Source organism: Ahaetulla prasina, chromosome 8 (assembly GCF_028640845.1).
Source record: "Ahaetulla prasina isolate Xishuangbanna chromosome 8, ASM2864084v1, whole genome shotgun sequence".
Lineage (NCBI taxonomy): Eukaryota > Metazoa > Chordata > Lepidosauria > Squamata > Colubridae > Ahaetulla > Ahaetulla prasina.
This window is the reverse complement of record NC_080546.1, coordinates 16,528,520-16,541,325: the sequence shown is the minus strand read 5'-3', so window position 1 is coordinate 16,541,325 and position 12,806 is coordinate 16,528,520. Positions and strand designations below refer to the sequence as shown.

The window sequence follows — 12,806 nt, the reverse complement described above, 5'->3', positions numbered from 1 at the left end:
TTAGAATTATGATTATAATAGGTAGAATTATAATAGCTAGATATTGGAAACTAGATGTGATTTTTAGAATAGAAGAGTGGAATTCTGAAATGTGGAAATTAGCTTTAAATGATAAAATGACATGTGATATTAAAATTAGAAGTGGTGTGTATAAAGAAGATATTTTCTGGAAGACTTGGAAACCATTCGTGGACTATGCGCTTGGAACATTGGACGCTTCGGTACCTGTACCTCGAGAACGTGGATTTTGGCAATCATGAGGATATATCCGAAGACCCAAATCTTCCTTTTTTTTTTTTATGTATAGCACAAGGGTGGAAAATGTATTTTCTTTTTTGTTTGTAACGTTTAAAATTATAATAATAATAATAAAAAAAAGTTAACTTGGAAGCTTTAGCTGTTACAAAATGTACAACTGTATCTCTCCACTGGACTCAAACCTACTGCTTTGATTGTGTGATCGAAGCAGAAGTGAGGCCTGGGGGCACCATTTTTCTATATTGGGGCCAGACCTCTGAAATGGATCTCTCACGGAGGGTTGATTAACTCCAACATTATTGGCCTTCTGGAAGCAGCTGAAGAGGGACATTTTTGGGTGGTGTTTGGGCACTGATGCAATTTTTTGGGTCTGTATGTAGAGTATTTTTTTATCATTTGGGATGTTATTGTCTTTTTTAATGAGCTACCAAGACTCTGTTTATGATGTGATGAAAAATACATCTAAACAAAGAAACAAAATGCAGCTATTTGAGCAAACTGGATATTATGGATATTTCCATCTACTTTGAGTTTGCTTCACTGATCCCTAGAATGCTCCCAGGCTCAATTCATAAGTGCTTTTTAATTTGGACTAATTTTGAACTAGTGTACTATAATTCTTATGATGTTACTACATTTTTTATTTATCAAGATGATTTTGTCTCAAGTTTCCTTGTGCACACCATCCAGAGTCAGTCAGATTGGGCAAATTACATACATACTGTACATAAACATCAACTTCTTTTGAAAGGAAAAAAAACATATCTTTTGTCTCATTACAACAATAAGTTTTTATTAATGACTTAAATCTCAGGGACAGTTCTGACAGTGAAAACCTCCTTTCAATACACTGTGTGATCTTTTGCTCTTTTGATTTCTGCATTTATATGTAATCTTTAAAGTAACATCTACTTACCTAAGCCATATTTTTCATCTTTTTTCAAATTGATCAAGTTGATCTCCCTTTCTGGTGAAGACACTACCAGTATATTCTTCTCTGTTTGGAGACCATCTGTGGACCAAAGCAACAGCACATATTTTTTAAAAAAATAATGCCGAAATACGAGACAAATTTTATTTCTTAGAGTGTAAGGCGACAGAAATCAAGCTTCATTTCATTATATAATGAATGAAACTCTGACTCTTCCAAAAATTCAAAAAGAATTAATGATAAGCCTAAACTCTACAGACATTTTCAGAATGGATTCGTAGAAATTAAATATCTTCTTTCTATATTAGGAAAGTAAGGAACATTTAAGAAATTGAATCATTCTTATCCAGGACACAACATGCAAAATGAATGAATCAAGCTTGACTGCAGCACATGGAAACTTAAAAACTTGAACACTCTTATTTTAGATTTTTGTAGTGCTTCCCATTTTAGGGTTGGGAGCATGTCAAAAGAGGGACAATTTTGCGCAGGCATGATGCGAACCGGTAATAAAGGTTCTGGCTGTGATACTTTTATTTATACTTTTAACCGACTCTCATTGGTTACTTTTTCTTGAGGTGGGCAAAAGAATAAATTAACATTGTTTCAAAAAAATAATAATGAGCATACAAATCATTAAATAACGTTAGCATTCTCCCAAATAGCTCAGAATAAATTCATAACGTACAGCATGTCAGATATTAATATCCATCTAGAAACTCATTTAGGAATCTCAATTGCACAGTACCATTGGACTTAAGGAAACAATGCTGACCTATTACAAAGGCCTGACCTGCATCTTCTGCGGATGAAGAGTCAAATTCATTTTTCTTTCTTTCTAGACTGGCATTTAAACCTGCATGGGAGTGTGAACTGAAAAAAATGGTTGAAGAAACAGGGGAGGGGGAGGGGAAACAGTGAGGAAAACAGAAAGCAGAAGGAAAATGTAATAAAACAACGATACAAGCTAATATATGGTACACAAAACAGAAAACTGGCATTAAAAATGCATACCTCACACCAAAGAACATGCTGGCAGAGATCTGTGAAATGTGGATAAGTTTGTTTTATGTGCGTGGAAGCAAAGCACATGGAAAAAATAATACGAAGGGGCAGTCACAAAAAAAGAAGTTTTTAGTATGGTGGAATGAAAATGAATCCTGCAATGGATATGAATGCAGTTCTTGCTTTCCCACAGTGGCTCCTGTTCCTACATCAGGAAAATTTCAGCCACAAATGGGTGGTTTTATAGTGCTGCAGAAGTGCTTAACGTCTTACTTACGACTAAAAAATGAATCTAAAAAGGAAACTTTCCTAGCCTTTGGCCTAACAATACCAGCTGTTTAATTCCGTTTATACACTCCTGCTTTTATATCTATAAAAGAAGTATTTAATATCTGCAGTTTAATTAGGGCCCGGGTACTTACGGGACCGCCTGCTGTTACCTTATGCCTCCCATCGACCCGTACGCTCTCACAGAGAGGGTCTTCTCAGGGTGCCGTCCGCCAAGCAATGCCGGCTGGCGGCCCCCAGGGGAAGGGCCTTCTCTGTTGGAGCACCTACTCTCTGGAACGACCTTCCCCCCAGTTTGCGCCAAATATCTGACCTTCGGACCTTCCGTCGGGAATTAAAAACTCATTTATTCATTCAAGCGGGACTGGACTGATTTTTTAGATTTTTTAAATTTCTAAATTTTAAATTTTTAAATCTTCTGTAATTTTATATGGGGTATTTTAAGTTGGTCAATTTGACAGTTTTAATTCGGCCACTATTGAATAGGTATTTTAAATTGATTTTTAACTTTGTATACTTATTGCTTTTTGTCTTGGCTGTAGACCGCCCTGAGTCCTTCGGGAGAAGGGCGGTATAAAAGTTTAATTAATAAATAAAAATAAATAAATAAATAAATTGTCCTTCCTAAAAAAAGTATCTATATTAATTTCTCATTAACACACAATATATTCAAATGCTACCGCTTCCACAAGGAGAGGCTCCTCAAAAATGTTTACCATGGTTCCACATTGCAAGTACAGGTAGTCTTCGATTTACAACAGTTCATATAGCGACCGTTCAAAGTCACTCTAAAAAAAAGTGACTTATGACCGTTTTCACACTTACGACTGTTGCAGCAAGCTGATGGTCAAGTCATCCAAATTCATATGCTTGGCAACTGATTCATTTTTATGATGTTTGCAGTGTCCCAGGGTTATGTGGTCCCTCTTTGTGACCTTCTGACAAGCAAAGTCAATGGGGAAGCCAGATTCACGTAATGTGTTACTAACTTAACAACCGCAATGATTGACTTTACAATTGTGACAAGAAAGGACATAAAATGGGGCAAAAAAAAAAAGGGCCTCTGGTGGCTCAACAGACAAAGCAGTCTGTTATTAACACAGCTGCTTGCAATTACTGCAAGTTCAAGTCCCACCAGGCACAAGGTTGACTCAGCCTTCCATCCTTTATAAGGTAGGTAAAATGAGGACCCAGATTGTTGGAGGCAATAAGTTGACTTTGTATATAATATACAAATGGATGAAGACTATTGCTTAACACAATGTAAGCCGCCCTGAGTCTTCGGAGAAGGGCGGGATATAAATTCAAATTAAAAAAAAAAATCACTTAGCAACAGAAACTTTGGCCTCAATTGTGGTCATAAGCCGAGGACCACCTGTATTTTACAAGGAAATTCTTCTCACATATCATTTATTTCCCCCCAGATATTCCCTTGAAATCAATTCAATTCTATTTGATTTATTGCAGTCGAAGACCAGTCTAGATGATAGACAAAGGAAATTTAGGATAGAGTTAAAATACATTTGTAAAAGAATGTATCATATTAATTCCACATTGACTCAGGTTTCCATCCTTCCGAGGTGGGTAAAATGAGGACCCAGATTGTTGGGGGCAATAGGCTGAGTCTATAAAATGCTTAGAGAAGGCTGTAGAACACTGTGGAACTGTATATAAGTCTAAGTGCTATTGCTATTATAGTCTATATTTAATCAAATTCTTAAATTATATCACAACTTCTAATTTATATTAAGCAAAGGAGTCTAAAATTACACCAAAGTAAAAAATAATGCTTGAAACCCTACCACAAAGCTCAGAACTATGCATACGACATCTAGGAGCAGCCATCTTTATATCCTCTGCAGAATGGACTTTTTCAGCGACTACCCGGAAGGCGGCCATTTTAAAATCCATCCCTTAGAAACGTTTCTTACTTGTTGAGTTTTGCTCCTCCAACCACCGATTCGGGATCAGATTTCGCCGTGGTTTGAAAGATCTTCTCCATCAATCCCTCCATTTTCCGTGATGAGGAATTCCCAGGGGTGACAAAATTTTTCCGAAGGGGGCTGACTAACACCTGACTCTGGGTCAAGTCGTGGAAAGATTTGCTCATAATTTTGGGCCGTTCCTCCCAGGACGTCTTCTCGTTTTTGTCTCGGGAATAGCCTTGGGCAGGCTGGAAAAGGGACAATTCCGAATAGGAGAGTCTTTTGAGAATCTCCGCCTGTACTGTCGACGGCCGGACGGCAAGTCTGTTTAACGTGCTGCTGGCCAGGCTGTTGGTACTGATGGCACGTCCCATGTTGAATCCTTTCACGGAGTCTGGATGGAGGCTGAGACTCCGAAGGGAAGCTCTTTCTGCAAGGAGATGGAATTGGTTTATGCATGCAGTACATCAAACGAATGAAGTATCTGTCAAATCAGAAGAGATCTATATCAGGGGTCACCAACCTTTCAGACCTCAGGGACCACTAAATTCATAACTTTAAATCCCGTGGACCACTAATATGAATTAGGGACGGGACGGGGTCCTTCAGGCACTTAGCGTGGCCACTTGTTAGCAAAGAGAAGTACCCGGAGTCAACCCTAGCTTTGCTGTCCATTGCAATTAGAAATCTCAAATATGACCAAGAATGAACGTTTGTCTTGTAGCCAGTCCGGGCGCTAGATTGCCCCCCCGCTGCAAACTCTGTCTCACGAGGAGCCCAGCTAAAGTTTCATGCACCGCTGACTGAAGCACCTGGACTCCCAAGGAGGGAGGGAGAAGCGGGAGCTACTAAACAGGCAGCCAAGCTAAATGCCTGAAAGACCCCATCCCATCAGCAAGCAGGATTAATTGCTTTGGCAGGCCGTATCCGACCCAGGGGCCATAGTTTGAAGATCCCTGACTTAGTGCAATATAAAAAATGCAAAAATGCAAAGATTTTTCTGCGGACCACCAAAATTTTCTCGCGGACCACCAGTGGTCCACGGATCACCAGTTGGTGACCACTGATCTAGATAGCAACCAGAACCCAGCTCTTCACAGAGCTTCAATGCTTGCCCACAATACACTAAACCAGGTGTCTCCAACCTTGGCAATTTTAAGAGTTGTGGACTTCAACTCCCAGAATTCCTCAGCCAGCTTTGCTAGCTGAGGAACTCTGGGAATTGAAGTCCACAAGTCTTAAAGTTGCCAAGGTTGGAGACCCCTGCACTAAACAACAATACATGCAAGAGAGAGAGCTCTGCTGGTAATATACACCATATTTTAGTATAATATTATAATAAATTTGTAATACTGCATTTTATAAAATGAAATTTATATTGCACCCCGAGTTGCGTCAGTAGGGAAGGGAGCCAACATACTGGTAGTCCTTGACTTACAACCATTCTTTTAGTGACAGTTCGAGGTTACAATGACACTGAAAGCAGTGACTTGTGGCCATTTTTCACACAGCATCCCCATGGTCACATAATCACAGTAGTAGCCCCCTGATCACATGATCAAAATTTGGATGATTGGCAATGCGTTCATATAAAGTGGCGTGGTGGCTCAGTGGTTACTGCAGGCTACTTCTGCTGACTGCCGGCTGCCAGCACTTCAGTTCTCACTGGCTCAAGGTTGACTCAACCTTGCATTCTTCCGAGGTCAGTAAAATGAGGACCCAGATTGTTGAGGGCAACAGGCTGGTTCTGTAAACTGCTTAGAGAGGGCTGTAAAGCACTGTGAAATGGTATATACAGTAAGTCTAAGTGCTATTGCTATTTATGTTGGTTACAGAGTCCTGGGTCATGTGATCACCTTTTGCAATCTTCTGACATACACAATCAATGGGGAAGCCAGATTCATATAATAACTGCGTTACTACCATATTTTTTGGAGTATAAGACACACTCCCCCATCCAAAAGAGGGTGAAAATTTGGGTGCCTCTTATACACCGAATGTAGCCAAAAATGCGAGGCATGGAGGCAACGATGGTCTGTGGCAATCCCTGCAGCCTGGAACAGCTGATTGGGGATATTTTGGGAGGCCGCCAATCAGCTGCTGAATCAGGCTGCAATAATGTGCTGAAGCTGACCAGGCAGTCTGCTATTTACTGCAAGGACTCAGCAGCAGCAATCACATCCAGAAAGCACACACAAGTAACTGATTCAGCAGGATTCAATAACTTCTCTGTATATATAATATAACACATGAAGTAAATGTACAATACCAAAAGCAGGTTTTCCAACGTGGTAGTAAATACAAGCAAAACACAAACAGAGGAGAGGAGTTTCAGTTTCAATTTTGAGCAGCAGACTAGTCTAGAGCTCAGCACAGACTCAGAGCTGCAGAGCTAAGCCATGCCCAGGCTCCAAACTGTCTCCTTGTTGCTCACACAGCAAATACTGTTTCAGTTTCCAAACAGCCCTCAATTCTCTCACACACTGACAGGACGCTAGCCAGATGAATACCGATGGATGCTGGTAGGCAGAGGCAGAATTTATTTTTTCTTATTTTCCTCCCCAAAAACTAAGGTGCATCTTATACTCTGGAGCATCTTATACTCCGAAAAATATGGTAACTTATCAACTGCAGTGATTCACTTAACAAATGTGGCAAGAAAGGTTGCAAAATGGGACAAAACTCACTTAACGATTATCCCGCATAGCAACAGAAATTTTGGACTCAATTATGGTCATAAATCAAGGACTACCTGTATACACTTAATAAACAAATAGATACTAAATATATACTTTGAAAAGCATGCTTAGAACTGTCTATTCTTCATCTTGAGGAAAACAAGCCATGTTGCCAACCCCAAAATCTGGACGAAGTAAAGGAGTAGTTCACATTGAAAGTTGTTTGGATGTGTATTATTACAATATATATCTATCTGTATCTCTATCTCTATCTATCTATCTATCTATCTATCTATCCATCTATCATCCATCCATCCATCCATCCAACCAACCAACCAACCAACTGGTCAAGCACAAAAAACTGCATTGTCAGTACTTAAAGACTAGCTACTAATTTCATTCTTGGCAAATTTATATACTACTAAAACTCTGGTTCCCGTAAACTTTTACTGGTGAAGTGGGCAACTATTTTTAAACCAAGGTACTTCAAATGGGCTTATTTAAAGTATGTGTCCAAACTCCGGGACCCATGACTCTCATAGAATTGAAATTTGGCAATTTTTAACGATGCATTTTATCACGTAAACATGATCATAAAATAGTTTGCGACGTAATGTGAAATGAAATAATACAAAATGTCCTGTGCTGGTGTTTGACTGTGCTATTTTCAAGGCAGATGCATCTCTGAATGTTTCCCAACTTTTCCCGTGAATGCAGTACATTAGAGGTTCTGTCACCGTTGAAAGCATTGTGGAATATTATTTTAAATAAAAAGAATAACTCAAATGAAAATACCACACATTTTAGTATCTTTCTTAAATCCTTTGACAGCTTATAAAGCGAAAGGCTGTCATTTTCCGGTTGCAGACATGATGATGGGAAGCGTCACAAAATGGCTTGCCAATGCTGCTAAAATAACAACTGTTAATCAAATTGAAATATTTCACAAATCTGATATATTTTCAGCAATCTAACTCTTGCAACTCCTTCCTCAAATTGGGCTGAACAACAGTCTGGGTTGAAAAACACATTAATAGAGTTAATGGCAAGCACATTTTAGGGTAAGCAGCACTTGGCTAAAGCCAAAATTCCAGAGCAGAAACATAGGATCAAGTTGCAAGGCTCTTTAAATGCTCATATTTATAATTTCTCTCTTTTATCTAGCTGGAACATGTTTGATTTTTTAAAAAGCCCTTCTAGTAACACTTAATCTTCAGCTAATATTTGCAAGTTTTCGACACTATTTCAAAAATGATTCTCTGCTTTCTATTCTCACTGCCAGCGCTATACCACAATTCTTCTCATAAAAAGCTACATTAACAGTAAACCATCATCTCCTCCTCAAAACAGCCTGTTCGTGTCCATATCATGTCCGTGGTGGCGCAGTGAGAGCTGTGGTGGTGCAGTGGTTAAGAATGCAGTATTGCAAACTAACTATTGCCAGGAGTTCAATCCAGACCAGGCTCAAGGTTGACTCAACTTTCCATCCTTCTAAGGTTGGTAAAATGAGGACCCAGATTGTTGGGGGCAATCGTCTGACTCTGTAAACCACTTAGACCAGAGGTAGTCAACCTTTTTATACCTACCGCCTACTTTTGCATCTCTGGCAGTAGTAAAATTTTCTAACCGCCCACTGGTTCCACAGTAATGCACCGTGTATCATCATCTGCGCATGCCTCTCATGCATCGTGGATTGGGTTTGCGGGGGAGGCGCGGTCTATCAGCTCTGCTTGCCTGTTACAGCTGGGTGGTGTGGGGGCAGATGCGCGAGCTATTCTGGGATGAGGCTCTTTTGTTTGTGGTTGCACTATAGTGCCATTTAGTTTCGCTTACGTAACGTGAACTAAACTTATGCATGGGCGATACAAATAGTATATTTTCAGAAATTTAAATTGTCACGGGGAATTTTATGAAAACCTAATGAAAATGTTTTTTAAAAATGCTATGAATTTTTTTAAAAAAGTCAATTAAATTGAAAAAAAGGAAAGTGCTTCAGTATCGGACAAAACCCCTACCGCCCACCATGAAAGCTGGAATGCCCACTAGTGGGCGGTAGGGACCAGCTTGACTACCACTGGCTTAGACTATGTCATGGGTGTCAAACTCGATTTCACTGAGGGCCCTAAAAGGATTGTGTTTGACCTTGGAGGGATGGGAGCGGGGCATGGGGTGTGGTCGGTGTGTGTGTGTGTGTGTGTGTGTGACCATGGTGGGCGTGGCCATGGTGGGTGTGGCATGGGACTCGTGTTGGGGGCACCTGCGGTGGCCAGGTGCTAAGGCGGGACTTCCCTGAGACCCTCCCTCACTCTCATTATAATCTCCCTCCCTCCCTCCCTCCCTCCCTTCCTTCCTTCCTTCCTTCCTTCCTTCCTTCCTTCCTTCCTTCCTTCCTTCCTTCCTTCCTTCTTTCCTTCCTTTATTCTAGTCTAATCTAATCTAATCTAATCTAATCTAATCTAATCTAATCTAATCTAATCTATATGTACTCTACCAATACGTGACAACAGTTAGTGGTGGATGAACGCCAAGAGTTATCTATATCAAATTCACTGAATACTGATACTTTTCAGGTACACGATCTCACATGTTAGTCGGGTTCTAGGTTCAGATAAAAGCAGGTTTGATCCAGCAGGTACCGAGTCATTACTTCACTTGGTCTTCAGGGACTAGGGCAGACCTGGGCAAATTAAGGCCCGCGGGCCACATCCGGCCCTTTGTACGTCCCTGTCCGGCCCGCGTGAGGCCAATCATAAACACCATAAATTAAACTTTTTTTTTAACTTTTATTTTGAAAAATAAATTGCACTGGTTCAATAATTGTTTTTCTTATTTAACCAATAGACCACAGTTTCACATAACCTAATATACATATTTACAGAGTGCTTTATTCTTCTGATTATCAGTACCAGCTATTCAAAATATTTAATTTAAGTATTTTACAATGAAAGAAAGTTGGTGGCCCTCTGACACAATTCAGGCTTCTCATGCGGCCCCTGATAAAAATTAATTGCCCACCCCTGGACTAGGGCTACTTTGTCAATAGATAGTATCCAGAAACGTTGGACTTCAGCTCCCCTAATCTTTTAACAACCATGCCAGACATTGCTATGTCAAGCAATTTTGGTTTCGCAAGTGCCTACCTCCCAGAAATATGTTGCCGTGCATATTTTAAGAGTAAGTCTTACAGAGAGGAATTACATGTCAATTGAGAGCTGAGGAGAGGCTTTGTATGTTTCAAGTCTCATATTCACTCCCTAGCATTTCCTGATAGCACAGTGGGGAAAGATCCTAGCCTGAGGCTCTGCAAAGCTGCTGACAGTTGATTGACAATATTGGATTAGATGTAGCAACAGTATGACTGTAGGCAGTTTGACTTAGGCAAGGTTTGCTTTACAGTGACTGTTCTCAAGTTCAGCAGGTCTCGTCTGGTTAATGGTTAGACCACCTAGAGAGTCCGTGGATGTCACTTTGTATTATTCAGTGAGGAAGGGAAAACACAATATATGTTCAGAAACAGATCACTATTTCAGCATGTTGTTAATCTGGAGATGAAAGGGAAATAGCACTCAATTTTATTTAACCTCTTTTCATCTAATTTAAATCTCTTCGCTTCACCCTTTGAACACGTGAATAAGTGAGGGGGATTCAGGGAATTCTTATTTGGGGTAAATTATTATATAAACAAAACTTTGAAACTACTTTAGGTGATATATTTCTTTCAATAAACTTCTAATGGGAGTGAACAAAGTAAATACACCAATCTGTATTATAAGTATTTGTTTTGGAAATATTTGTTTTTAAATCACAGAGAATCACAAACCTATTAAATCTTCTTTTGTCTCGTTGAATTAATTTTCTCAAGTAAACTGTATGTTGTTTGATCTACCACTGATAATAGACCAAATGCTATTAGATATATAATTCAACAGAAAATACTGTTCTGTATAGATAGCTTTCAACTTACAACAGTTCGTTTAATGACTGTTCAAGACTACAACGGCACTGACAAAAGTGACTTATGACCATTTTTCAAACTTATGACAGCTGCAACATCCCCACGGTCACATGATCAAAATTCAGATGCTTAGCAACTGATTCATATTTATGACGGTCAAGTAAATCACCTTCTAACGGGCAAAATCAACAGGGAAGCCAGATTCACTTAACAACTGTTACCAACTTAGCAACCACAGTGATTCACTTAACAACGGTGGCAAGAAAGGTCGCAAAACTCCCTTAACAACTGTCTTGCTTAGCAACAGAAATTTTGGGCTCCATTGTGGCCGCTAAGCCGAGGACTACCTGGATTTCTTTCTTTCTTTCGATAAAAATGAATGGCTCAAGAGGATATAGTCCATGACTTACAGCCGTAATGGAACCTGTCCATTACAGTCTCAACACTTGACAGTTGCCCCACGTGATTTCCTCACTTAATGACTTCAATTCCTGCTCCTCCTATTGTGGTTGTTAAGCAATCACATGGGTTGTTAAATGGCGCAGAGGGCAGAGGTCTTCTGAGGTCTAATGCTTCCTGCCCCACTTGGAACCTCCAATCAGAATCCTTTGGGTAGGTCAGGGGTGTCAAACTGGATTTCTTTGAGGGGCGGATCAGCATTGTAGTTGTCCTCTGTGGGCCGGGGTGGGTGGGAGATGGGACATATGGCAGATGGGACAGACGCCTCCTGCAGCACTCTGCTGGCCAAAAAGGGGCCCGGGGGCCCAGTGTACGCCCCTCCCCGGTGCTCTGTGCGCAGCCCCGTTTTTGGTTTGTATGGCCTCCTGCAGCACTCTGCATGCCAAAACGGGGCACATTCCCCATTTTTGCTACCAGAGGCACCGTGGGCTGGTCCTTTGCTATTCCCAGGCCAGCCCCATGGGTCAGATCTAAATACCCCTGCCTTAGGTTAAATCTCTGGAATTACTGTATTTTTCGGAGTATAAGACGCACCTTTCCCCCCCCAAAAAAGAGGGTGAAAATCTGGATGCTTCTTATACTCTGAATGTATCCCTGCCCAGCTTCTCAAACAGAGGTTTCAGAACTGAAAAAAAGCATCAGAAACGAAGCTTCAAAAACGAAGCCCCCAAACAGAGCTTCAGAAAAGAAGCCCCCAAACAGAGCTTCAGAGGCTTTTTTTTTTTGAAGCTCTGTTTCAGAGGTTTTCAGAGGCAGAAAAAAAAGAAAAAAAAAAAGCAAGGCACAGAGCTCACAACCAAGGAATCTGTTGCTAAAATTCACCTCTGGGAACAGCTGATTGGGGGTATTCTGGGAGGCCAATCCACTTGCCAATCAGCTTTTTTCTTATTTTCCTCCCCAAAAACTAAGGTGCGTCTTATACTCCGAAAAATACGGTAGATCCAGTAAAACTGCAGTCATAAAAGGTAGACCGCTGCCATTTCTTACCGATTTCCTGAGCATCCTGGTTGCTTTGCCTGGCTTTCATCTGGAGCTGGAATTTGTGCTGAGCAGAGCAGAGCTGTAACAAGTATTGGCAGGTCTTGGTTGTATCTGTCTGGAACGTGTGCTTTATACCATCGGATGTATTCTGCAGCGTTATCTTTCTTTTCTGCAACATGACAAATACAGAATAAAATGGGGGGAAAGAACCTGATTCCAGCTTGGGGAAGATACATGATTCAAATGGAAAAAACTGCTTTGCAGAGACAAAGCAATCAAGCTTGAGCACGTATTGAAAATACTGATTACAGAACAACATACAGGAG

General features: G+C 40.4%; 1 protein-coding gene across 8 annotated transcripts in view; it reads right to left on the bottom strand.

Annotated features, from left to right (window-relative positions):
• The window catches only part of PTPN13 (protein tyrosine phosphatase non-receptor type 13), a 199,086-nt gene that overhangs the window by 67,628 nt on the left and 118,652 nt on the right, over positions 1-12,806 (bottom strand). For 7 of the 8 annotated variants that reach the window (XM_058192077.1, XM_058192069.1, XM_058192073.1 and 4 more), the window contains exons 17-20: positions 12,487-12,649; positions 4,414-4,837; positions 1,965-2,062; positions 1,175-1,270 (exon numbers count right to left, since the gene is read on the bottom strand). In XM_058192077.1, coding sequence (XP_058048060.1) covers positions 1,175-1,270; positions 1,965-2,062; positions 4,414-4,837; positions 12,487-12,649 — 781 coding nt within the window. The remainder of the gene's footprint in view (positions 1-1,174; positions 1,271-1,964; positions 2,063-4,413; positions 4,838-12,486; positions 12,650-12,806) is intronic. The other variant, XM_058192074.1, reaches the window with a different exon arrangement.